Raw genomic sequence first — 27259 nt, forward strand, 5'->3', positions numbered from 1 at the left:
TAATGTGTAAACAAATCCATAACGACTATAATCATCCACAATGGTTAGAAAGTAACGTTTTTTATAAGTGATTGATGGTGTTAATGGACCAACTAGATCCATGTGTACCAAATCAAAAATTTTGTTGGTTGATCTTGTTGACTTTCTAGGTCTGAGACTAGTTTTGAGTTTTGTAGATTTACATACTGAGCATTCCAAATAATTTTCACAATTTTTTATTTTAACACCTTCTGCATGTTCAGTCATCTTTTGCACTACAGGAAAACTGGCATGTCCTAATTTCCTATGTAAGACATGAGCACACTCATCGTGAATTGGTTTACCTATTTTAGGTTTTTTTTCATTGTATGTATTTTTGTGATTATGAATTACTTCATGTTCCTCATTGTCACTGTTACTATTGTCTCCATTATCTATGTCATTGTTATCTTCCATATTGGAATCAATGTTGTGTAACCATTTTTCCTTTGTCATTAAGTAAGGTAGACCTCCTTTGATTATTACTGTACCTATATTTATTCTGTTTTTTTCTAATGTTGCTTTTCCCTTTGAGAACACAATGTTAATGTCAGAATCTCTGCTTAGTTTTATTGCACTAAGTATGTTATGAGGTATTTCAGGTATTAGTAATACCCCCTCTATTTTTCCTAGGCCAGGTAAGATTACATTCCCTCTACCTATGACTTGAACCTTTTCTTGATTAGCTACTTTGATTACAAATTTATCTTCTACAAATGAAGATAATATATTTTTATTATTTGTAGTGTGATTAGTTGCTCCAGAATCAATAAGCCAATTGTCGTTCTCTGTTTGTTGTACGTTAATGTTGTCATGTTTGTTTAGCCCATTCAGTGAACCAGACTTTCTATCCTTTGAATTATCTCTGCCCCCTCTATGTTCTCTATAGTTGGGTGGACTTCTATACCTATGTCTATCAATGGAAGACTGTCTGTTGTTGTACCTATTTCTATATTCTGATCTATGTCTTTCTCTTAGAATTTTAGGACAATCCCTCCTATTATGTTCTTTGGACCCACAATTGTGGCATCCAAATGACTCATGATGTCTTTCTTGAAATGCTACCTTTTTATATTGTTTGTGTTCCATGTGGTTGCTACAACGACTCCTCCTTGAATTGTCTTCAGCTATTAGCATATTGGATAGATTTTCTATGGATAAATATCCTAGATTGATTGTGTCTAAATGTGACATATAATTATCCCATGATGGGTCAAGTGAGTTAATGATAACACTCTTCATTGTTTGATCTGAAATTACCTCCCCCCTTAGGTGCAGTTCTGCTCTAATTTTGTTTAAAGATATTAAATGTTCACTTATGGTAACCCCTGGCTTTATCCTAGAAGAGAAGAAATCTTTAGACATTCTTGTAGTAGTGGCTACACTTTCACTGTGAAACAAATTAAACATGCATTGAATAATTTCTGAGACAGTCAGATTTTGCTTAATACTGTGATACATGGCAGGAGATACACTGGAAATTAATAAGAAAAATGCTCTATGGTGTAGGCAATCTAATTTTAGAGTCCAAGGTCTTTTTGGGGGGTTAGTAATAAAGAATAGCAAGTTTTCTTTCATAAAGACAACCTGGAGCTGCTGATACCATTCTTGCAAATTAATACCATCTATTCTCAGTTTTGGGAAGTCATTGGGTAAATTCCCAACATTGTTGGGTCCATTACTTACAACCGGGGGTAGTCCGTGGTCTTGTAAATGTTGAAAGTTGCAAAGTGGCGTGGGGATGCTCGCAACGAGTCTGAATGATTCTCTCCGTTTCTCATGTCTTCCGAAGTTGTCTGCGTAGTCTTGCACATGCGCGTTGCTCATTTCGTTCCTGGAGTCATCGTGAGAGGTTCTCGCTGCTGCAGCTCCCTCGCTTTGTTCTTCTTCTGATGAATCAGTCTCCGGCTCGATCTTAGGAGTCCTGGTGATAGCGGGCGCTCGTTTTCTTTCGCTGAAGGCGCTGGTCCTTGGATTCGTCTGCGGCGTGGGGTGGTATCTGCAGGGCTCTCTGGGTTCAGGCGTCGGTGCTCTCGCTGTCTGGATAGGAGCGGATAGGTTTTGAGGCGTTGGCTTGCTTGCTTGTTTTTTTATTGATTTTTTAGTAATCTTCAGTTTTGGCCCAAATGCTGCAAAAAGCGTTTTCATTGCTGACTTTACTTGCATGTCTATTGAATCTTCTTCGATCTCTGTGTCTGATTCTTCTGAGGTGTATATTTTTTCTCTTTCATTTTTTGCATCGAGTAAGGCTTTTCGCGCCAGATATTTTGAATCCTGCTTTCTGATTGGCTCTGCTTCGCTCATCTTAGGGGTCTGTTGAAACCAAGATGGCTGCCATTCGAAATTTTGCACGGGACTGTTGGTTTTCTTCTTCGCTGCGTTTTTATCTGTAAGCATATCGCTCACTATTTTTGAGTCTTTTGATTTTTCAGTAGCGATGTGCTTCTCTCTCGCTGCTCCGTTGTTTTTTAGTATATCTTGGAGGTTCGCGACGAGACTTTCATCGTTCTTTTGGCTTTTAAAAGTTTTAGTATCTCTGACCTGAGTTTGTTGTTTTCTATTTCGTTTCCTTCTTGGTCATCATCTTCATTTATTATTTCTTCGTCATCTGTGGTGTATTCTTCAGATTCTCTCGAAATTGCATTCGTGGACTCATCGATTATTTCTTGATCCGCTTCCATTTCTTTGCTGTATGCCCTGGTGTTGGGCCTATCTCTTTTAGACATGTTTAAGTTTTTATTGAGTCAATTCAACCATCCTCTGCTACCAGATTGTTACGATATTTTCAGGATCAGACTCAATAAATAAGTTGAGAATTATAAGTTCAAATAAATCACTGTTTATTTACATAAGGCATTCTATATTCACTGAATATTCACAGATAGAAGCACAGGAGGGATGTATACAGCTCCTTATATATACAATGGGTGGAGCTATATATGGGAGTGGTGAAGTATGAATACATTAAGAAGTGAAGAATAAGTTAACCCCTGATACCCTGTTCATGTACTATTTACATAATGGAGAATAAGGCATTTACTTGTGACAGATATGCTCAGTCTTCATTGGGCTGTTTTCTTTTTCTGTTTCACCATAGAGGTTTTTCTCCCCTGCCCAAATATTTTTCCAAAGTTGTGGAAGTCAGGGTTTATTTGTAGGTGTGGTGGTTCTTTTTGACTGTATAACATCATCCCTCTTTGCTAAACAATCACAACAGAAAGGCTGTGTAGGGAAATCAAAGGATGGGACATGAATATGCAAAACTACCCCCCAGCACAAAACATTTCAGAAAGCATTTCAAGAATTTACCAGCCGGTCTATTATAGACCATCTGCTCTTATTTTTTTCCACATATTTTTCAAAACCACAAAGATTACACCATTTCCAAACTTAAGTGGGAGGCCCATATTACAAAAATATTTTTTTTTAAATCCTCTCTGAGTATTAATTTTTTCCCCCTAAAAATCTCGCCTTGGTTAGAAGTTTTAAAGCAGAGGCTAGATATCTGCATATCATGGAACCTTCAACAGCTTCTATCCTTTCTTAGCAGAGACTGGGCTAAATGCCCTTTGATCTCTCTTTCAGTCGTGTGATTTTATGATATTTTATGACCCTTGAGCACCTGATTCCAAATCAGGATTTTTTTCCCTTCTGTATATACATTATGGCCAGTTCAGCCATGCTTCTTTGGACAAACTGTTTTGTCAGCATTTGCCACAGAGTCCTGTGTGAAATGACACCAATTAGGTTTGTCAGGCCTTCTTTGGAAGCCTGAAGATGTATGAAATTGAGCTGAGGAAATGATCCATCAAGCCCCAAAGAGGGTCCAAGGCTTGTCACAATGGCTCGCTATTGAGTGAACCTGCAGTCTCTCTGGACCGTCAGGTTATGGAGAACATTATATCATCCCAAGTCGATTCTGAAGCTGAGGGGAGTGAAAAATGAGACCCAGGAGTTGTTGATTTGGGATATTGACCAGGAAGAGTCTGCAATGAGACGCAGCATATTGCATATAAGCTCCTAGAGACATCACTGAGGCTGCAGAATCAGGTGAGCAATGATTAATGAGCATTAAGGAAGATAGCTTCCAAAGACAAAAATAGCCCTTCTGAATTAGCCAGAAGTCCATCTTGTCTAGCATTCTCCCTCCTGAATCAGCTAATCAAATGGCTTTAGGAAATTCACAGAGAAGATTTTCACCTGAGAGAGAACCTGTAGTTTAGCAGGTGCCATGTTTGCTTTGCTCTCCTGCTAGGACTGGAAATACTCATATCTGAAACCCAAGAGAACTAAGAGCTCCTCAGTATGGACAGCATCAGAGTAGGAGGACCTATAGCTCAACTTGCCTTCCAAGGTTCCCCTTTGGTATATATAGAACATAGAATTATAGAGTTGGAAGGAACCTTGGAGGTCTAGTCCAACACCCTGCTCAAGCAGGAAACACTACATACCATTTCTGATAAGTGATTGTCTAGTCTCTATTTGAAAACCTTCAGTGATGGAGCACCCACAATTTCTGAAGGCAAGTTGTTCCATTGGTTGATTGCTCTCACCGTTAGGAAATTTCTCCTTAGTTCTCCTGGTACTCAGAGATATACTACCTTTGGGCACAGAGGTTCCATAGTGATAATTGCCAAAATCCATATGTTTCCCCTCCCCTCGTGGAACTTTATATGTAACATCACTCCCCCAGACTGCCAGCATCAAGCAATTCTGTAGTCTGAATGAGAATAACCTCCCAGATGCACAGAGGGTATTTTTCTTATGGAAATAGAAAACACAAAGGCTGTACTTTGAATTAAGATCAGGGAATGGAAAAGCTAGACAAGGGCTGACAAATTCCCGGCCTGCCGGCCAGATGCATCATATGCTGGCCACGCCCACGCCCAGTTTAGTGAAGGGGGGAAAAGTCCTGATACATCATGTGACACTGCCGTGATGATGTGAGTTTGACACCCCTGAGCTAGACCTTTCCTATTCCTGCCCCCCTCCCATGCTGTGGTCTCAAGCTTGCTTTCCTATAGTTTCTTCGAAATGGAACATGTCATAGACAACTAACAACTTAACAATATTTTTAATTGCTATCTGAATATATCTGGAAAATGCTAGATTGGAGAAATTAGCTTTATGGAAATGAATTCTCTGTCTTACACTACATCAGGTAAAGTAATAATTTCTTTAGCCAGGCATGGGGCTCAGGTGGAGGTTGCTTATACTGCATCTGATCCTTATTTTTTCTAGCCATCAGACCAGTCTGTCAAGTTCTTTGGGGTCTAAGATAAATTCCTGGGGAAACCCGAAGGTTACTCCAATCTAATACAGCTTTTAAAACACTCATCTTTTTATTAGAGCTACATTTCCATGCATTTTGGATAAGGCTGGTAATACAGTTACAATCCTGAATCGATTGGTTTGAAAGGACTTATAGGAAACCAGCAAAAGACTTTGTGAGTAAATGCACATGCAAATATGGATTAAAGAGTTAATTAAAGGCTCAAGATCTAGCCGTAACCCTCATCTGCTGCAGAAATTCTGGGCAAATATTCTTAACTCATCTATAGATCATAGACCCAGAGCAGTGACATAATAAATACTCCACTCTAAATTTTTAAAGGTAAGCCTTCAAACACCATTAATAATAGCTCTGGTGCCATATATCAAAGTGAAGTCTTCCCATTATAGTTGATGTCTGCTCTCTAGTCCCCTCCCCTGTTCATAGTTTGGTTTGAGGATTCAAATCATACAGCTCAACATTTCTGTTTTCTGAAAGCCCGTGTTATCTTTTTATGGAATTTCATAACAAGTAGCCCAACTTTTTTATCAGCAACTGTACTGCAAAGTGAGAGAAGACTTGAAAATATCCAGAGTAGAGATGAGGTAACACAGGAAATCAAATAGGCGAGCCAGTATAGTGTGGTGACCAACAGGTGGAGTAGGATTGAGAAGACCAGATTCCAGACCACTAACTTCTAAAGAGACTATCATTGGTTGACTCCACCAATTTCTGTATCTCTCTTTCTCTCTACACAAGTGCTACACAGAATGTTGCTGTGGGGCAACATTGAATGAGAAAATGCTGAGTAATGAATAAATAAAATTCAAACTAATACTTCTGTGGTAACCAGCCTGAGCTAAGACTCTGGTTCTGTTTAGCACCATAATTTATCTTAATCAAATACTTGGTTCTTGATCAATTTTAAGCTTGAGTTTAAACGACAGAAACTGGCATTATAGAAAGTATAATATCAATAATGAAGAAACATTTATTTATTATTTTTTCTTATTTCTTGATTTATTAGCGTTATACCCCAACTTTTTTACAGGAGTCCAAGGTGACATTTATCACATTCTCTCCTAGAAATTTTCCCAGCGCAAAATTCCTGCTTGGGCTGAGAGTATTTTGAAAAGAGTTATCACATTTAAAATGACAAATTTGAATAGCTGGAACATTTAATTTGTGCCAAGTCATACTAGATCTGGAAGCTCCCAGTATTAACTGACTATCAAATTAAACCACCTGAATTAATTGAAAAATAAAATTAACCATCTGGTTGAAGAAGGGGAGTACAAGGCCTTCCAAAGAGCTGGTAGAACCAGATTTCTAAGCAAATGCTTTTCACGTTTGCATCATGAGATCAAGAACAATCAAATCCCTTCTTCTTCTTTCTTATAGTATATAAAATTTGGTGTAGTAGTTAAGGTGCTTCCTTAGAAACCAGGAAACTGTGAGATCTAATTCCACCAGGCATGAAAGCCAGCTGGGTGACTTGGGATAATCATTCTTTCTCAGCCCATCTCACCTCACACCATGGCTGTTATGGAAAAAATAGAAGGAAGGAGTATTATGTAAGTTCACCATTTGAATTACTTATAAAGTAATAAAATGGGAAAACATTAAACATAAATAAAACCGGGTGATTTCTTCATATTCTTTGGAGTAATAAGTTGCCCTTGCTGGAAATGGTATCCTCAGTTCCACAGACTCATTCAAAGTGCGAGCAGAACATGGAGAGAGGGAATTTTAAGCCCCCCAAGAAGTGAAAGAAGATTTGAAAGAAATACTTCAGAAGTTGCACAAAGATCAGCACCTCTTTTCTATTCATTAAGGCAGCTTTACTTCTTTTAGGCTTCCTTGAAAGAGATGCTACTGATAAAAAGAGTCACTCAAGAAGGTTAATCTTTCTTAAAGTACCACTACACTTTTTCCATGCTTTCAGGAAACCTGAAAAAGGTAGAGCTTAAATGCACAGCCCATAAACATCTATGGTGTCTATGTGTCTTAAAACTAGCGAAGAAGACAGTACAACTGCACAATTGAAGATCTTCCCCCTTTTAGTATATTGCAAATGCAGGGCTTCAAATTGTGCAGCTGTGGTCACATCTTGACTGATTTTTAACTCTCCTCTGGATGTCCTAACAAAGCCTTAGCAGATATCTCACTGTTCCCCTCCCCCATGAAAAATCCTGTTTGGGTTCTTTTTTTCCAGTTCTACCTTCTCACATAAGTTATTGTCCCTGTTCTTTCTGCTATGTAGTGATAAGGAAGGATTTTGTTCCTTCCATCTTTACAATGGCCTGCTGCACTCAGAGAGGTCATTGGTGACTGTCTTCTAACCAACCCAGTACAAGTCATACCTCTGATCATCTTGAATAAATGCAGCATTAGAATTTCTGCATAAAAAGGCCATGTTTTCCTTGCTATCTTTTTTGTCTGAAAGGTATTTTTTCCTGTCTGGTCAGAATTAAATATTATTCCAAAGACATAAACTTTCAATTCAGTACAGTACTTACAATCAGTAATGTGCTATTGGGAGTCAATTAGCACAGTCTCATATTATAACTGTTGGGACCTTCCACCCCCACCCCACACACACACACGTTCCTACTATTTTTCTCCGGCCTCCTCTCAACCCATTCTGGGAACTGGTTTCATTCAGGACTTTGTTTCCCATTGAGCCTGGCACTGATGTTAAAGTTACATACACATCCCATCATGAGTCAAATCCTTTTGTGGAAGAAAGCAGTCTGGATATGAAGAAAAGAATTCTGTGATTCCAGTGCTGACCAGAGAAATTCTCCTGAAATCCTTCTCCCTCCCCACCCCCCACCCCCCACACACATCCTCATTCAGTTTGGTGAAAAGGAGTTTGAGTGACACTGTGGAGTATGATGTTTCTGCAGTGATTTAGGGATCTTCCTCACTTACCCTTAATAGTACAGTATGAATATTTGTGTTTATTCTGCTTTCATGCTTTCGTCTTAATTCCCAGCACAAAACTGAGGGGGCTTAAAATCATCCTTACTCAATTCTCCTGTAGCACAAATTATTCCTGTGATGGATATGATCTGGCGGATTTCACCAATCATTTGCTCAGAAGAAGAAACTGGTGGGACACTGTGGGAAGTTGAAGGGGGGAGAATGCAGTTTATGTGAGGAAAAGTAATACAACCCAGGCAGACAGACCATGAGAACAAGTCACTTCAAAGCACTTCCCCTTAACTGACTTACTGTGAGTCCACCTAGGAATTTAATCTTGCAGTTTTCAAGATTATGTTTTAAATCATCTTAATAGCCATTAAAATTGCCTCCCTGAAAGCCATGCAGTTCTAGCTTTCTTGGTCTGCAAGCTGTAAGGGGCTTGACATGTTCTATCCATTTTGGGTTGGGACAGAGGAGATGCCAAACTCCAACAGAGGCATCTGGTGGCATAATGCCTGATAAGTACTTTCCATTGTGTTAATCAGGTTTTATGCAACCTCATTATAAGTGTGGATTTAGCTCTCTTTTGAAAGAGCGTTAATTCTATGCTTCATTGGAGGTTAGTTATGCTGCACAGGTGAATTGAAACTGGGAAAGGGGGCTGGGTTTGCTAGATGGGCATTGCTATTTCTGTCACTGCTTGGTTCATTGCAGCTTTCCCACTGTTTCTGCCAATGTAGGATTTCGCATGGCTACCTGTTTTGTTCTTTTTACTATTTGTATTCCTCTGTAGTTTCACACAAAAGCATTATTCTATCCACCTGACTGAGCGACATTTTCTGTACCAGTTTCATGCACCTGCAATTCCAAAGTTCTTGGATCAATGCATTACAATTTGTTCCAAAGTTAGTATATGTGCTAATATACTAACCAGCATCTGGTTAGTATATCAAAGTCAGCATCTTTAGAGTTAGTTCTGTCTACCTTGTTCCTTCCATGTCCACTGTATGGACAGTGATATAGTGTCAATTCTTGTTATTATGATAGGCACAATTACAGTGGCATGATTAAGGAAGCCTATTGTTGTACACATTGTTCTCCCTAGTCCACTGGTGTCAAACTCGGCGTGTCATGTTGCTATCACGTGACGTTTCACGATGTATTTTCTATTCACAGAGCTGGGGTGGGCGTGGCCTGTGTGGGATGCATCCAGCCCGCGGGCTACCAGTTTAACACTCCTGCGGCAGAGGTGAGTTTCAGCAGGTTCTGACCAGTTCTGGAGAACCGGGTAGCGAAAATTTTGAGTAGTTCGGAGAACCAGTAGTAAAAATTCTGACTGGTCTGTGCCTCCCAAGTCCCAGCTGATCGGGAGGAAATGGGGATTTTCCAGTAACCTTCCCCCGGAGTAGGGTGGGAATGGAGATTTTACAATATCCTTCCCCTCACCAAGCCACTCCCACTAAGCCATGCCACACCCACCAAGCCACACCCACAAAAATTGAAACCCACCACTGTCCTGCTGCCTAGTCATTCTCAAGCATTTCTGGTACTGCTAGTTATAACATCAGACCTACAGGACTCTCTCATTTCTGCCAGCACCAATATTCCCTTGCAGCTCAAATTGAGATTTGAACTCAGTACAGATAGTCCTCGACTTATGACCACAATTGAGCCCCAAATTTCTGTTGCTAAGTGAGACATTTGTGAAGTGAGTTTTGCTCCATTTTATGACTTTTTCTTGCCACATTTGTTAAGTGAATCACTGCAGGTGTTAAGTTAGTAACATGGTTGTTAAGTGAATTTAGCTTTCCCATTGATTTTGCCTGTCAGAAGGTTGCAAAAGGGGATTACAGGATTCTAGGGCTCTACTTCAACCATCATAAATATGAGTCAGTTGCCAAATGTTTGAATTTTGATTGCATGACCACAGGGATACTGCAACAGTTGTAGGTATGAAAAACGGTCAAAAGTCAGTGCTGTTGCAACTTTTAGCGGTCACTAAACGGGAACTGTTGCAAATTGAGGCCTACCTGTATTAATCTTGTTGGGTACCTTCCTTTTCTCTCTTTCTTTATTCTGTGCTCCCTGCAAGACTCTTATTCAAACTATTTTTGAATACAGCCTTAATGTTCTTTCAGAAAAGGGTTTATACCTGTGTTCAGAAACAATCCTATTAACAAGGATATAGAAGAAGGATTGGAAGGAGAAATAGAAGACTTGTGAATCATCTGTGAACCAACCTAGATTTCTTGTCTCAGAAGACCCTTTTACTGTCATCACTCAGATTGTTCCATTTCTTTCCCATCTAACGTAGATATTTTGATATCTGACTGACATACCATTAACAGTAAAGTTGTGTTGCAGGCTTATAACTTTTTTTACATGCAGAATCTTACGTGATTGGAGGTTCATAGGTTTTAACCCTTTAGTAACAAGTAGCCCACAGATGAAATCACCACTCTCTTCCATTTATTGTTATCAGATTTCCTCTTTTTCACCTGAGCTAAGCATAATCAACTCTTGCTTTCTTTCCTTGCAGGGCATTATCCCAGGTCCCTCACCATTTTTGTCACTGGAGAATTCATTTTCCTCAAAAGATTTCATAAACAGGATTGTCAAGAATCTTAGCAAAACTTCTCTATGAATCACATTATTTAACCTCACCACCAACCAAAAAAACTCTTTAAAAAACTTTGTCTTTGCATTTTTATTTTAAAAAGTAATTGTGAAGAAAGCTACTGCATTAATAATATAATACTGAGTACTGTCATTAACCTTCCAAAACCTAATGAGATTGGTCCCTAAAGCGTGTTTAGAATTGTAGTCTTAGTTAACCTTACTTTTCACAGATGGATGCTGTTACCTTCCGATTTTATAAGGCTGGCAACCAGTACCAAACTGAAGTATCTGTCCACCTCAATTAGCACCATCAATTTTGATTAACAGTGGAATTAGGGCTTCAGGAGAGATTTTTTTCATCATCTTCTACCTGATCATTTACTTCAGATTAATTAAGTTTAGGTTTATGAATGCCATTTACCATTCAGCATACCCAACAGATACGTATTGGTAAATTAATTAAAGGAAAATATATCTAGACTTATTAGAAAAAAATGGCACTTTCTATTATAGCTCCCATTACCCCTAGATAGAAAGTCTAATTATAAAGGATTATGGGGGTTACATTTCCTCTGTTCTGTTATCTCTTCTTTTAACATTTGAATAATAACTTGGGCTACATCATCCATTGTACATTGATATTAATCTTGAAATATGAATTAGAAGGCATTAAATTTCAGGGAATAGACTTAAGAGACAACCTGCACTGTTTGTTACCATGCCCATGACTAGAAGTTTGAAAGTTTGCTCAAAAAAGAGCAGTGATATATATAACACAAAGATTTTGCTACAAGAAATCTCTATTCTACAGGCCTCAAACATATGAGAAGGAAAACATTTTGTTTTATGCAGAAGTCATACTGGAATATACCAGGTGAGGTTTTACCTTAAAGACTCATTTAATAGTTGAGAAAAAAATCCAAATATGTCAAACATGCTCAAGTCAATTCATTTTAAAAGTCCAGATCATCTTCATCAATAACATTTGAGTTCTGCTTTTTCTTTTTAGAGACTCGATGACTATCTTCATTGTCTTCATTTGGGGGATCTTCTCCCATCACAAAGCTTGCCTGAGATGATTGGTCTTCCTCCTCCTCTTCATTACTGTCAGGATACATCTTTGCAGGCTTACTCTCTATAACCAATTTAGATATCCCATCACTTCCACAATCACCATCCTCATTGCTAATATTGTCTTTTTTCTTAGACTCATCTTCATCACTTGTATATCCAGATCCTTCCTGAGACTGTTGTGAAAAAATCCCCTCAGATCCTTTCTCTGGTGCTTCAGTGGTCCCATTCTCTTTTGTTCCTCTGTCATCTTCTGGGTTCTGTAAAGATTCATTGCTATCTTCGCCTTCTGCTTCATTCTCTCCAGCTTCATCACCCTCCTTGTTCTCATCCTCTTCTTCAACTTCTGCTGTTTCTGAACATGCCTCACTTTTTGCCTCCAAACTGGCATTGTTCTCAGATTTCTGTTCACTACTGTCAGGAATCTCTTCCTCAATAATGGCCTGAGATTCACCAACATTTTCTGCAGGTTCATCTCCTTCGCTTTCTTTTTCATCCATTTCTACTGCACTATTATCTGTCACATCTTCAGCTTCTTGATCATCTTTTGGGGTTTCTTTTTGTTCTTTTTGTTCTTCATCCATTTCCTCTTCATCATTCACTTCTTTGTCTCCTTCACTTTTGGCTTCCATTTCCTGATTATTTTCTTCATATATTACTTCTTTTTCTCCCTGTTCTACTTTCACGTCCTTCTCCTGTTCTTCATCCTCTTTTCCTTCCTTAGGTTCCCCTAATATTATATCCTCTTCTGTTTCTTTCTCTTCCTCCTCTTCTTTTTCTTTCACAGATTCTGTTTCACTTTTTTCTTCATCTTCTATGTTGGGTTTTTCCTCCTCTTCATTCTCTTCCCCTTCTCCTTTCACAGACTCCTGTTGCTCCACCTCCAGCTGTTCCTCCTGCTCCTGTTCCTCCTCCTGCTCCTCCTGCCCTTCCTCCTGTTCCTGCCCCTCTTCCTGTTCCTGCTCCTGTTCTTCCTGCTCCTCTTCCTCTTCCTGCTCCTCCTTCTCCTCTTCCTGCTTCTGCTCCTGCCCCTGCTGCTCCTCTTCCTGCTCCCCTTCCTGCTCCTCCGCTTCCTCTTCCTGCTCCTCTTGCTCCTGCTCCTCCTGTCCCTCTTTCTGTTCCTCCTTCTCCTCCTGACCCTGCTCCAGCTTCTCTTCCTGCTCCTCCTCCTGCTCCTTTTCCTGCTCCTCCTCCTCCTCCTCCTCTTCCTGGTTCTCCTGCCCCTCTTCCTGTTCTTTCTGTTCCTCTTTCTGTTCCTCCTCCTCCTCCTCCTGACTCTCCTCCTGCTTCTCTTCCTGCTCCTCCTCCTGCTCCTCCTGGTCCTTTTCCTGCTCCTCCTCCTCCTCCTCTTCCTGGTTCTCCTGCCCCTCTTCCTGTTCTTCCTCCTGTTCCTCCTGTTCCTCCTCCCCCTCCTGACCCTCCCCCTCCTCCTCCTGCTCCTCCTGGTCCTTTTCCTGCTCCTCCTCCTGGTTCTCCTGCCCCTCTTCCTGTTCCTCCTCCTCCTCCTGCCCCTCCTCCTTCTCCTCTTCCTGGTCCTCCTGCTCCTCCTTCTGCTCCTCTTTCTGTTCCTCCTCCTCCCCCTCCTCCTGCTTCTCTTCCTGCTCCTCCTCCTGGTCCTCCTGGTCCTCCTCCTGGTCCTCTTTCTGTTCCTCCTCCTCCTCCTCCCCCTCCTCCTGCTTCTCTTCCTGCTCCTCCTCCTGTCCCTCCTGATCCTCCTGGTCCTCTTTCTGTTCCTCCTCCTCCTCCTGCCCCTCCTCCTGCTTCTCTTCCTGCTCCTCTTCCTGTCCCTCCTCCTTCTCCTCTTCCTGGTCCTCCTGCTCCTCCTTCTGCTCCTCTTTCTGTTCCTCCTCCTCCCCCTCCTCCTGCTTCTCTTCCTGCTCCTCCTCCTGTCCCTCCTCCTGGTCCTCCTGGTCCTCCTCCTGGTCCTCTTTCTGTTCCTCCTCCTCCTCCTCCCCCTCCTCCTGCTTCTCTTCCTGCTCCTCCTCCTGTCCCTCCTGGTCCTCCTGGTCCTCTTTCTGTTCCTCCTCCTCCTCCTGCCCCTCCTCCTGCTTCTCTTCCTGCTCTTCCTCCTGCTCCTCTTCCTGCCCCTCCTCCTTCTCCTCTTCCTGTTCCTCCTGCACCTCCTCCTGCCCCTCTTCTTGGTCCTCTTCCTGCTCCTCTTGTTCCACCTCCTGCTCCTCCTCACATTTTGCTTCCTCCTCCTCATCACTTTCCACAGATTTCTTTACTTCTTGTTCAGCTTCTTCTTCCTGTTCTGCTTCACTAATATCACATTCTGTCTTCCTATGAGCAAAACTGGTGTTCTTCATCCTCAGGATTTCTTGTAGATCAAAAGCCTTCAAAACTGGGTTTGGAGCCTTAGCCATCACTTCAGCTGTACGTTGTGCAGTCTTGACCACCATTTTTTTCCTCATACACTCATCACAGGGGCAATACTCTTCACCTTTTAGCTGATCGTCATAAGTTTCATCTCCTTGAATTGTATTATAAAAGAAGACATCTTCGTCAATGTCCCCTGACTCCAGTTGCTTATTTGAATTTGTGCTCTGGTCATTGATATAATTGCGTGATAACATACTTGTTAAACGGCGCCTCCGGCTTTCTAGTTCTGGAGTAGATTCTTGTCTTAATTCATTTTCTGGAGGTTTTGGAATCTTCTTGCCTGTTCTGCTTTTGATTTTATTTAGTTCTACCTCCACACTCTTTTGTATCCTTCTGCTCACTTCTTCTTTCAATTCTGCAATCATCAAATCCAGCTCTTCATTGTTTGTCAGGTTCCATTTCACTTTGAACTCATTCATGGCACTGACATAGTGTGTCATGAATTCCTTCTCGATCTTCTTCAGAAGTTTTAGCACCCAAACTGGGTCCTGGCTGCCGGATCTTTGTTGGATCACTGGAGAAACTTTCACTGTGCTTTGATGAGATACGTTACTAGATTCTGTATCATCTTTAGTCACAGACTGGTTTTCTGAATTGATCTTGGCCTCTTTCTCATCAATACCCTCATTGACACTTGAGTCAGGTTCTGTCTCATTGTTGCCTGCCTCTTTGCTGGGATTTTTTTCTACTTCTTTGGCCATGGTGTCTGTCTGAGCCTCCATCAGGATATTCTCTTCATTAGAGTCATTCTCTGCATCATCCACATTTTGATCATCATGTATACTATTTGTGTCCAATTCAATATTGTTCTCATGATCCTGGTCTTCCTCTGCTTCTATTGCCTCCTGAACTCCAGCAAGTTCTGCTTCACTTTCACTTTCTAGTTTTGAACAAAGTGGCTGAGAATGTTCCTCTAGCTCTTCCTCATTACCATCTTCCTGCTCTGGCTTTCCTTCTTTGGGGAATTTGGCTTTATCTCTTTTCTCTTTTAACACGGCACAATCATGGGCACCAACACCACATTCTTCTCCTGAACCTCCGTCACCGCTACTTAAATCAATCCCCGAAGAGGTCATTGTTGTAAAGTCCCCATCTTTTGAATTAGGTTCCTTGAAACTTGAGGATGTTTTTATCTGGCCTTTTCCTTGCAGCCCTAAATTTGGGTCCCCGTTTTCAAGTATGTTTCCAAACCACACTGCCTGGAAAATGTTTAAGAGTTCTTTGTATCTGAACCAATTCAGGCATTTATTTTGTTTATTGGAAGGATCCAATTCTTCATCAAGGAGCTGTAGAGTAGCAAGGCATTGTATCAAAATATTGGCTGAGTTGCTGAGGTTTTTTCCTAATGTAGGAGACATTTCAGGCAAACTATAGGAACGTCCCAATTTTGTTTCGTGTTTGGAAGCCAGCAGCGCTTTCATAATCTGCACAGAGATTTGAATGGTGTTGGGCAAGTCTTTTTTGTGGTTGTTTTGGCTGGGGATGTCAGAATGCTGGCACTCTCCTTGGTTAGTTTCAGCTTCTTCTGATATAATTTCTGAAGCCTTCTGGTCCTGGGGACAATCCTTTTCTGCTACGTGTTCACAATCTTCTGCACCTTCCTTCTCACTACATTCCTTTTCCAATGAATCCTGGTTGTTTGAACAGTTGGGAATTTCAGCATGCAATTCAATTGTCTCCTCATCTTTTTCCATCTCACATTTCATCAGCAGAGATTCTGAAGGAATCTTTCTCAGCCACTCATGCACAACTTCTTCTGGAGAGGCATTGGGAAGTGAAGATGGGATGATTTGGTCACAAGTTTCTGTTTGGATCACTGTCTCTTCCTCTATTTGCTTTTTCTCATGCCCAGAGCCTTCCTTTTCCTCTGCCTCATTTGCTGTGTCCATTTCAGGCAACTGTGAACCAGCCATTTCTTTTTGCAGTTCATCTGCAGTCGGCTCCGATTCATTGCTCGCAGAGGCACTCTTGATGTTCTTCAGGAGAGACCGACTGTTCTTGCTGCTGGGTCTCCCTTTTGGGGGGACAGGGGAGTGGAAACTGAACTGGGTTGTAGATGCTTTTTCTGAACCCTGGCTACAATATTTCACGCTAGCATTGCTTCTCTTTTTTTGTCTTGGTTTTGAAGATTGTGCTATGCTTGATTGCGAGCTGACATCATTATTCTCTGAGGCTTGCATCTCCGAACAAGTGCTCTTAGCATCAGAATGTAACAAGTTATTTGAACTAGAGCACTGAAGATCGTTGTTTCTGGTTTCTGCTATGTGGCCACATTTGGAGCACATCGATTCTGAGCTACTTTCTTGCCTGGAAATGTTTTCCTGAGTACTATTTTTGGCAGTATTGGCCCCATTTTTCCCATCAGATTCTAAAATATTGGAAATAGAGGATGATACCTCAGTATCTTCTCTCTGGGTCCTTTTATGACTACTTCTGGAGGACTTACTGTAGCATTTAGATATCCTGCTGGCATTTTCCTCACTGGTGGCAGCTGCTTCACTTAAAGATGACACATTTGAATGAGAAGAATCATAAGATAATTGACCCCCTTTGTCTCTTTTCCCTACTTCATTTGAGTTTTCTGAAGAATAGGTTGTCCCACTGCTTGATCTTCCATCCTCCACATGTAAAGGTCCTTTGGTTTTCTTTCTCTTGATAGTGGATTCTCTACTTGACCCACTAGATACTTTGGAATCTCCTTTTGAGTCATATTGGTTGCACTTGTTTCTATTGAAGATTCTGGAGGCAGATACAGCAGCACTGTGGATATCCATTTCACTGCTATCACTTCTATCTTCTTCATTACAAACTTTGGACTGGGAGACTTTGGTCTTAGACCTTTTGTTACATCTATTGACTTCATCCTTGATAAGACTATTGGACACCATCTTTTCTGAAACTGTATTTATTTCATTGTCCTCATCTTCCTTTTCAACCTCTACTGGTGTGTCAATTTTAGGGGGGCAATCATCACTTGAAAATGATGATATTTTATTATATGATGGTATGTGATCATTATCTGAAATCTTTTCTACCTTGTCTTTTGTTCCAAATGTACTACATTTACTGGATTTGCTACAGGCACTACTTGGAGAAGAAGAACAGCCAATAACTTCTTCTCTTTCCTTAATGCTACAGGATGAAATTGTCCTTACCGCACTACTTGTTTCCTCTAACATGTTTATCTGGCTTTCTATAGAATATCGACATTTTGATTTGCTACTCCTAGCTCTACTTCTTCTACTTTCATTTCTTTCTTTCTTCACTATGGAACCACGTTCATTTTCTGAACTGGCCAGGCTAGCTACATCATCCATTTTCTCAGATAACTCTTTTTGGTTTTTGCTTGTTTGCATATAGTAATCTTGACAGCAGCATTTTTTAATTCTATCGTTCTCCCTTTTATTCCCTAGAGTGTCTGAGAAATCTGAAGTCTCTTGTATGAGGTGTTCAGAATGTTTTCTTTCATCCGATGAAGTATGGATAGTCTCAATGGCGGTTCTCTTTTTATGGACAATTCTCTGGTGTGATGAAGTGCTTGAGCAAGAAGAGTGTGTGTACCAAGTGTTTGTTCCTCCTGGCTCTTCTTTTTGAGAAGCATGCATGGGGTTCTTCCAAATATCATAGTTGCTGTGTGACTTACTGCAACAATGGCAATAAGACACCTCATTTTCAGATTCATCGAGATTTGAAATGTAAGAGTCAGCATCACAAGGATATAATGAGTCTTCCATTTCAAAACTAGTCTCTTGGTTAATTTTCTCTCTTGGCTCACTTTGATTATCTTCCATGACATCTGATTCTTCACAGAGTGTCTGATTCATCAAGCTGGACTTCTTGATTTGTGTGGACCATTGAAGAGTCTCGTCAGAGAGCAAATGAAAGCAGACTTTCATTTCAACTGATAGACTGCCGTCTTTATTCATATATACTTTCTTTTCTATATCATCATTGACTAAGGAAGGGGCCAAACCCTCTCCTTTAGGACAATTGTTTGAAGAGGAGATTCCATTTTCTGGTGATGTTGCTGGACCATTCATGTAAGATTTTTCAGATGATAGCGAAAACCTCATGGACCGGTTGCTCAAAGATGATCTTGGGTGAATCACACTTTTTTTGGCTTTCAGTCCAAAATCCACTGTGGTTTGCAGCCGTGGGGGTGGGGGGGAAGGTAATGAGGAAAGAAAGGACAAAAATGAGGAAAAAATGAAAACATAATATCTTGAACTGATAATAATAGCAATAGCAATAGCATTTAGACTTATAAACCACTTCATAGTACTTTTACAGCCCTCTCTAAGTGGTTTACAGAGTCAGCATATTGTCCCCAACAATCTGGGTCCTCATTTTACCGACCTCAGAAGGATGGACGGCTGAATCAACCTTGAGCCTGGTAAGATTCGATCTGCCACATTGCTGGCAGCCAGTGATCAGCAGAAGTAGCCTGCAGTACTGCATTCTAACCACTGTGCCACCGTGGCTCATTTAATAATAAATTGAGCCACCGTGGCTCATACAATAATAAATTGTAGCAGTTGCTTTAATCACAAAGAATCTGGTTCAGCTTTTAGAATCTCCACAGTTGTAAGCAAATCTATCACACATCTATTTTCAAGGGGACTAAAGACTGCCCTTGTCTTTTTTCTGGTGCTGTCTCTCAAGGCTTCAAGTTGTGCCAAGAGGAAAGGAAAATAGATTGCAGGGTGCATCCATCCCCTCTCTTCCCAAAATAGGTAGTTGCAAATGAAGTGTGGTAAGCTTTATTCCAAATCACCCAAAGCTTTTTAAAATACCAGTACTCCAAAACTAGGGAACTACTCATGTCTGGCCCCATCATCATTTGTGTTTGGATTGCAGGTGACCAGTTGAGCAGATTATTGTCTAAAGCACGGGTGTCAAACTCACAATGTCACGTTGTCGTCATGTGACATATCGTGACTTTTCCCCCCTTCACTAAACTGGAGGTGGGCTTGGCCAGTGTGTGACGCATCCAGTCCATGGGCCACAAGTTTGACACCCTTCATCTAAACTAATTTTATTAGTACATTCTACTGTTGTCTTCTCTTGCCCCAAACTCAGGAAATTAAACTGTTCACAGTAAACATTATGAATGCCTATAACTAGTGTTATTATGGTCTTTAAAAAAAAAGCAAATGCTGGTTTTAATGGATGGAGGGTTAATAGCTTTTGATTCAAACAGCTGAATTAATTAAGCAGAAAGAGGAGAGGTTCAAGCCTGGGTGCGGTCACCGAGGGAGTCACCTGCTGCTGCTGCCACTGAATAAGACCTGTCGATACCAGTCGCCGTGAGAGGGTGGCTTGGTCATTGCTTTCTCGGGGCAGCGGCCTGAGACTCCTCTCCACTGCCGTGAGAGGACAGTGGAATCCCAGTTTCGATCTGCGCCGAAATGGCGGACTGTCTCTCCCGGACCTTTTTAAACTTACCATCATTGAATCCCTGGCCTCATTCCATCTTCCCTAGTAATAATAATAATAATAATAATAATAATAATAATAATAATAATAATAATAATAATAATTATTATTATTATTTTATTTCTATACCGCCCTTCTCCCGAAGGACTCAGGGCGGTGTACAGCCAATTTAAAAACACAAGACACAACAATAATTAAAAATTAAAATAATTAAATAGATTTGGCCGATTTAAAACCCCAAAAATTAAAATACCCCAATTTAAAATTATTATATTGACAGCCCTGCCTGCCGGAACAACAGGGTCTTCAGTGCGCAGCGGAACACCCGGAGGTCGGAGATCTTACGTATTTCCGGGGGCAGTTCATTCCACAGGGTTGGGGCTCCCACAGAGAAGGCCCTCCCCCTGGGTGTCGCCAGCCGACATAAGGCGGACTTTTTAGGGATGTACTCACTGGCTGAGCTTTTTGCCTTGCGAAACTCCCCCCTCTCGCAGGCCTGGCCTTCTATGTTATCAAAGGCCTACTTCGATGATGGGTTTTGGAACCCAGAGAGGTGGCATGCCGCGAAGAGGGGGTTGAGGGATTTTTTATATAAATTTTTAACCAATTTTTTAAGGGGTTCCAGGGGGAGGAGGGTTGGATTTGAAGTAGGGTTGTGGGTATGGGGGATAACCCACTAAGAGGAGGGCTGGGTATGGCTGTGAAGCGCGACATGGAGGGTGGGGGGCCCGGGGTCAAGGGGGGGGCTAAACGTATCCAGATAAAGTTTCTATCATCAGTACTGTGGGTGGGAGTGGTAGATATGGCGGGAGCAGGGGGCCATATCGTGTTATGGGAGCACGCACCCGCTATTTACGAGCGGTGGCGCACTCCGGCCCCCAAAGTTCCACTCGTTCTCCAGATTGCGCAGACCCTCAGGGCCCTGGCCTTCGGCTGATGTTGTGCAATGCCAGGTCTGTAGTAAATAAAGCCCCCCTCATTTGTGATCTTGTTCAGGAGGGGGGAGCGGACCTGGCAGGTATTACAGAAACCTGGCTGGGCCAAGAGGGGGGTCCCTCTCATTGAAATATGCCCACCAGGTTTCCGCACATTCCATCGGCCGAGGTTACAGGGTAGGGGCGGGGGGGGGTAGCAGTTATCATTAAAGAAGGTCTGAGACCGAGGGAGGCCACTGTTCCTCAGACGGCCGGCTGTGAATCCCTCCTTGTGAGATGGGGTCATGGGGTTCAGATGGGTTTGCTGATCACGTACCTGGCTCCCTGCCACGTGGCAGCAGCCCTGCCCAAGCTACTCAACGTCATCGCCGCAATGGCGGTTGATACCCCTAGGCTCATGGTCATGGGGGATTTTAACCTGCCGTCCGTGGGTGAGGCATCTGAGGTGGCTTGGCAGTTCATGGCTTCCATGACAGCTATGGACCTAACCCAATTAATTCATGGCCCTACCCACATGGGGGGAAACACGCTGGATCTGGTTTTTGTCTCTGGATAGTGGTTGAGTGACCTTGAGATAGGGGATATAGTTACCGAGCCCTTGTCATGGTCAGATCACTCTCTCCTTCGTCTTGACCTTCGAACCGCTGCACCCCGCCACAGGGAGGCGGAGCCGGTAAAATGGTTCCGCCCCAGGCGCCTGATGGAACCTGATAGGTTCCAGATGGAGCTTGGGCCATTTCCGGAGGCTCTGGCACACACCTCGACTGGAGACCTAGTGGCCGCCTGGGATAGGGTGGCCGCTGGAGCTCTGGATCGGGTCATGCCTTTGTGGCCTCTGACCCGGCGCTGATCTCATTTGGCTCTTTGGTTCACCGAGGAGCTGAGGGAGTTGAAGCGCCGGAAAAGATGCCTAGAGAGTAGTTGGAGGGCCAATCTTTCTGAATCGGACCAGACACTGGTAAGATCTCATATTAGGAATTACCTAGTGGTGATAAAAGCAGCGAAATGTTGTTATTTTGCTGCTCTTATTACATCATCAGATAACCGCCTGGCCGCCCTGTTTAGGGTGACCTGCTCCCTGCTCCACCAGGAAGCGCGGGAGGACCCCTTGGAGGGTAGAGCCGAGCATTTTGTGCAGTATCTGTATGACAAAATCACTCAGATTCGGGAAGATCTGGACTCCGACTGGGTAGCCTCAGGGGGAGGGACTGGCGCAGGTCTTGAGAATATTATCTGGGATGAGTTTGATCCTGTGACCCCTGAGGACGTGGACAGGATTCTGGGCAGACTGAACGCGACCACTTGTTTATTGGACCTGTGTCCTTCCTGCTTAGTGCTGGCTTCCCAGGAAGTGACACAAGGCTGGCTCCAGGGGATTATAAATGCTTCGTTGGGTGAGGGTGACTTTTCCGCCGCCTTGAAAGAGGCGGTAGTGAGGCCTCTCCTCAAGAAGCCTTCCCTGGACCCGGCAATGTTGGTAAACTATGGTCCGGTCTCCAACCTTCGCTTTGTGGCGAAGGTTGTTGAGAGTGTGGTTGCGCAACAGCTCCCCCAGCACCTGGATAAAGCGACGTATCTGGATCCGTTCCAGTCGGGCTTCAGGCCCAGGTACAGCACGGAAACGGCATTGGTCATGCTGGAGGGCTCAGGACAGGGGGTGCTCCTCTGTCCTGGTCCTGTTAGATCTCTCAGCAGCTTTTGATACTATCGACCATGGTATCATTTATTTATTTATTTATTTATTTTATATTAGATTTCTATACCGCCCTTCTCCCTGAGGACTCAGGGCGGTGTACAGCCAGATTAAAAAACATGCAGAACAAATATTAAAAACAATTAAAAGATATATAAATTTGGCCCAATTAAAACTCATTACCAATTAAAAACGTTTAAAACATTTAAAAAACAGTTAAAAATTTCATCTCAAGAAAGGGTTGCTGCACCAGTTGGAAGAGTTGGAAGAGTTAGGGGTGGGAGGCACTGTGTTTTAGTGGTTCTCCTCCTTTCTCTCTGACCAGTCTCAGTCTGTGTTGACAGGGGGGCAGAGGTCGACCCCGAGGCCCCTCATATGCAGAGTGCCGCAAGGTTCGGTCCTCTCGCCCCTCCTGTTCAACATTTATGTGAAGCCGCTGGGCGAGATCATCCGTGGTTTCGGGGTGAAGTACCACCAGTATGCTGATGAAACCCAGCTGTACATCTCCACCCCAGACCACCCCAACGATGCCCTTGAAGTGATGTCCCGGTGCCTGGAGGCCGTGCGGATCTGGATGGGGAGGAATAGGCTCAGGTTCAACCCATCCAAGACCGAGTGGCTGGGTTTCCGATGTCCCAATATAGTCAGTTGGCGCCATCACTGACTATTGGGGGCGAATCATTGGCCCCCACAGAGAGGGCGCGCAACTTGGGTGTCCTCCTGGATTCACGGCTGTCTTTAGAAGAGCACTTGACGGCCGTGACCGGGAGGATTTTTTATCAGGTTCGCCTGATTCACCACTTGCATCCTTTCTGGATCAGGACTCCTTATGCACAGTCACTCATGCCCTCGTCATCTCCCTCCTGGACTATTGTAATGCTCTCTACATGGGGCTCCCCTTGAGGAGCACCCAGAGGCTCCAACTGGCGCAGAGTGCGGCCGCACGGGTGGTTACGGGAGCGATATGGCGCTCCCATGTAACACCCCTCCTGCGCGAGCTGCATTGGCTCCCGGTGGTCTTCCGGGTGCGATTCAAGGTTTTGGTTACCACCTTTAAAGCGCTCCATGGCTCAGGTCCTGGGTACTTGCGGGACCGCCTACTACCACCAATAGCCTCCCACCGGCCGGTATGCTCTCATAGAGAGGGGCTCCTCCGGGTGCCGTCAACCAAACAATGTCGACTGGCGGCCCCCAGGGGGAGAGCCTTCTCTGTGGGAGCACCTACTATCTGGAACGAGCTCCCCCCGGAGATACCGAGGATCCCGGATCTGCGCACCTTCCGCTGCGCTCTAAAGATCTTTTTATTTCACCAGGCGGGCCTGGCCTAACTTTCTCCCTCTTTTTAAACAATTTTAATAATTTTAATATTTTTAATATTTTTAATACTCAAAGTTTAAATTTGTTTTAAATTGATTGGGGTTTTAATCTGCCTGGGCCAAACTATTTAATTTGATTTTAATTCTGCTTTTTAAATTTTGTATATATGTACTTTATTGTTGGCTGTTCACCGCCCTGAGTCCTTCGGGAGTAGGGCGGTATATAAATCAAATAAAAGTAAAGTAAAGTAAAGTAAAAAAATTAGAAGGCTGAAGGAGAGCAGGAATTCTTGCTCCAATCTAAGTCATTTTCCCCTGTTCATCTGATTAGCCAACTGATACTTTCAAGAAGGCTTCATTCCTTTCCGCTCCCTCCCCCAAATCTAGAAATAAAGTGCACCAGCCTAAATGCAGTCATCAGTCATTTGTTCTTACTTTCATTCTTTTTGTTTAAGGTGTTACTGTTGGAGTGGGAAGCTAGACCAGGTAATTTCTCCAAAGAGTGCTTCTTTGGGTTTTGCATTAGGATTGGCTTGAAGGGTTCTTGGCCAACGCAGATGAGCACATTTGGGCAAAGCAGCAGACCTTGCATGCTGTCAATCTGGAGAGGAGGCAAACACAATAGCAGTCAATAGGGAGAAAGCAGGGACCAATACACTAAAGGTGCCACTGATGGCTGAAGTTGACTTACACCTCAGTCCAAATATAGAATGGTCACATCATTGTTATGATGGCATGTTTATGTGCATGTCTTCCAGTCTACGTTTCTGTCAAACTGAAGACCATAGCAAGGGTGGTAATGATGCATAGTAGACAGAGCTGCATCACACATATGGGTGGAATGGAGATTTTGTTTTGTTTCTTAGGTTTCCCTGTCTCAAAACAGCAGAAAACCACAATATTTGGTAGCACAATTCACAGGGAACTGAGGAGCACAAAGAAAACAGGTATATGATGCTCAAAAGCAGCATGTTGCCTACACTCTCCTATTTGAAGAGCTGTCCAGTTTACATCAACTTTAAAGATCAAACATTGTAAGAAGAGATAGAGCAAACTTCCTAGCAGTTAGCAGCCTCTGGGCAGGTGACTGAATAGCAGACACTGTAAGATTACCACCCAAAACAAGGTAATAGGCAGAAATGACCCTTTTAGGCTTTATTTTATATAATAAATCAGATTAATCAAGCAAACACAACTGATTGCAAGAAAACACATTTGCAGGACTGAAAATTGCATTATCGCTCTCTATTAAGACTCATATCTTACATACTTGCATAAATCTGATGGGCCTCCTTTGCCTCCTCATTGAGTCACTATGATTAAGTTATGGGGTGAATGGATCAGAAGTACTGACAAAAAGGTAAAGAGTTAATGTATAGGAGAGAGTGTAGAGCAGGAGTCTCCATCCTTGGCAACTTTAAGCCTGGTGGACTTCAGCTCCCAGAATTCCCTAGCCAGCTTTGCCTGGTGGACTTCAACTCCCAGACAGAGTTTTGCTGGCTGGGGAATTCTGGGAGTTGAAGTCCTCCAGGCTTAAAGTTGCCAAGATTGGAGACCTCTGGTGTAGGGGTATACTACACTCACTACAGGTAGCCCTCAGTTTATAACTGGTGGCTTAGTCGCTGTTCAAACTTATGGTGGACCATCCAAAAACTACTTACAACCTAGTCCCAAAGTTATGGCTCCTGCAGCAGCCCACAGACTTTCCCCTTTATAACTAACCACAGGGATGCTGCAGTGCACCTGTGCCTATCTCTCCCTCATTCCCCCCAGCCAGGTCCTCCCAGACCTTGGGCCTGCTTCTCATCTCACTATGCCTCACACTCTCCTTCTAAGATCTCTGGAGCGCCAGAGTTTGGGTTAGGGAAGCATATTAAATCACTTTGGAGCTTTTTGCAGCAACTGTTTTAGGGAAGAAGAATGGACCAATTTGTTGCTGGCCCATGTGGCACATACCCGGAAGCAGCCGCCATTTTCCAAGTAAGCACAATTCCTTGTGCCCATGCTAAAATGGTGGCTGCATCTGTGATATGGCCCAAGAATGCTGAGGGACAGGAGGGCTTGTCCTCTTTTTGCAATGTGAAATCTGGACCTCCAGAGATCTTTGAAAGGGTGACAGGGTGATGGGGAGGAGGCCCAAGGTCTGTGGGAATCCTGAGGTCAGAAAGTGGAGCACAGGATACCTTGGGGATGATAAGACCTCAGGAGGCCTGGGGAAAGAGGGCCTGTACCTGCATTAGGCCTCCAAGGTCCTCCCTCACACTTGAAGCACTCTATGCTCCATTTAATGATCACTTCAGGGAGAGCAGGATTTGAGGATCACTAAACAAAGCTATCTCACTCAATGGCTGTCACAACATGCAACCATAATGGGAAGGTCCATTACAGTCATAAGTTGAGGACTATCTGTAGATGTTTAATGCATCTCCAGCTGTGTTGGTAAAAAGAACTGCCATCATTAATTGGGTTGGTTGGTTTGTGCTTCCGTCCTGGGTTGCTAATGAAAACTTTGTGGTCAGAGACGCTATGCTAATAAATGCTGCCATGTTGTGTTCTCCTTTCCTTATGAAGATTTCAGCAAGCCTCATATTTAATTTTCTCTTCTCTCCAGTTTGCCTTTTTTGCCTTAGAGTTGACAGCTTGGTCCTCAGTTATTTTGATGGGCTGTTTTGCCTCTGTATTTTACTTGTGGTTTTAAAACATTTGCAGTTGTGTATACCTATTAGCCAGAACTTTCCAAGATAAGCATTCTGATACTTGTCTTTAGATCGAGGATTACCTTTATTTATAAGCTGATTCTTGTGTAAATATAATTGTCATGCATTGGGATCACACAGAAATTTATAAATTCAGATTAGACTTATTTCGGTGATCACAATGCTGACAATTACATTTACACAAGAATTTTCCATTTGCATTTAGTGCTATGCCAGCATCAAGACTTCAGACTCACCCTTTTCCCATCTATTGTGTAGAGCTTCCTCACTGTGAACTGCATAATTTCTGAAATTTCATCCAAGAGAACTTTGAAGCTTTGTGCATTTCGACGGTTCAGGATAATTGGCAACTGTGTTGTAATATCTCCATTTTTGATCAGAGTGATTTTCTTGGGTATCCTTGGACTCTGTTGGGTGAAAGCCATTGAGTAATCTTCTTGTTTGATATCTTGAACTACTCTCTTGAGAACACTGGCTGTCTGTTTAACCTTTTGGGGACCCAACTTCCGGTTGGCAACACCAGCGTTAAGAGGTGTGACATATTTCTTATCTGAACAAAGATAGCATCCTCCATCCTCCAGCTGATCCAGTGTGCTGATGAAATGTATCCCCCGTGGGGTTGTGATGGCCCGCACCCCAAAAGGCAAGGGGATCTTGTGGGAGAGGTCATCCATGAGAGCATTGAAACTTTTGAAACTGCGTTGATTGATGGCCATCTTGATTCCTGCAAACTGTGGGTCCCCACTTTTGTAGAACGTTATTTTCTTGGCTGGAGGCACCTGGGTGACAGCATTTGTACGAACTGTTGGAAGAAGTGGTTGCTCATTGGTATAAGAACTGGTGAACTGACAATCAACAGGTGGTAGGCTCAT

General features: G+C 42.8%; 1 protein-coding gene across 1 annotated transcript; it reads right to left on the reverse strand.

Annotated features, from left to right (window-relative positions):
* Positions 1-2496: 2496 nt before the first annotated feature.
* RP1L1 (RP1 like 1) lies at positions 2497-27259 on the reverse strand (the record flags this gene model as incomplete). The annotated part of the gene is made up of 7 exons (XM_070931978.1): positions 26624-27259; positions 24106-24271; positions 18066-18245; positions 13727-17231; positions 11908-13549; positions 6930-7000; positions 2497-2533 (listed from the first exon to the last, which is right to left on the reverse strand). Coding segments are annotated over exons 1-7 (6237 nt in total), but the record flags the coding sequence as incomplete, so codon positions are not given.

This window comes from Pituophis catenifer, unplaced genomic scaffold (assembly GCF_029215685.1).
Source record: "Pituophis catenifer annectens isolate HBS135680 unplaced genomic scaffold, rPitCat1.0.hap2 SCAF_1, whole genome shotgun sequence".
NCBI classification, from domain to species: Eukaryota; Metazoa; Chordata; class Lepidosauria; order Squamata; family Colubridae; genus Pituophis; species Pituophis catenifer.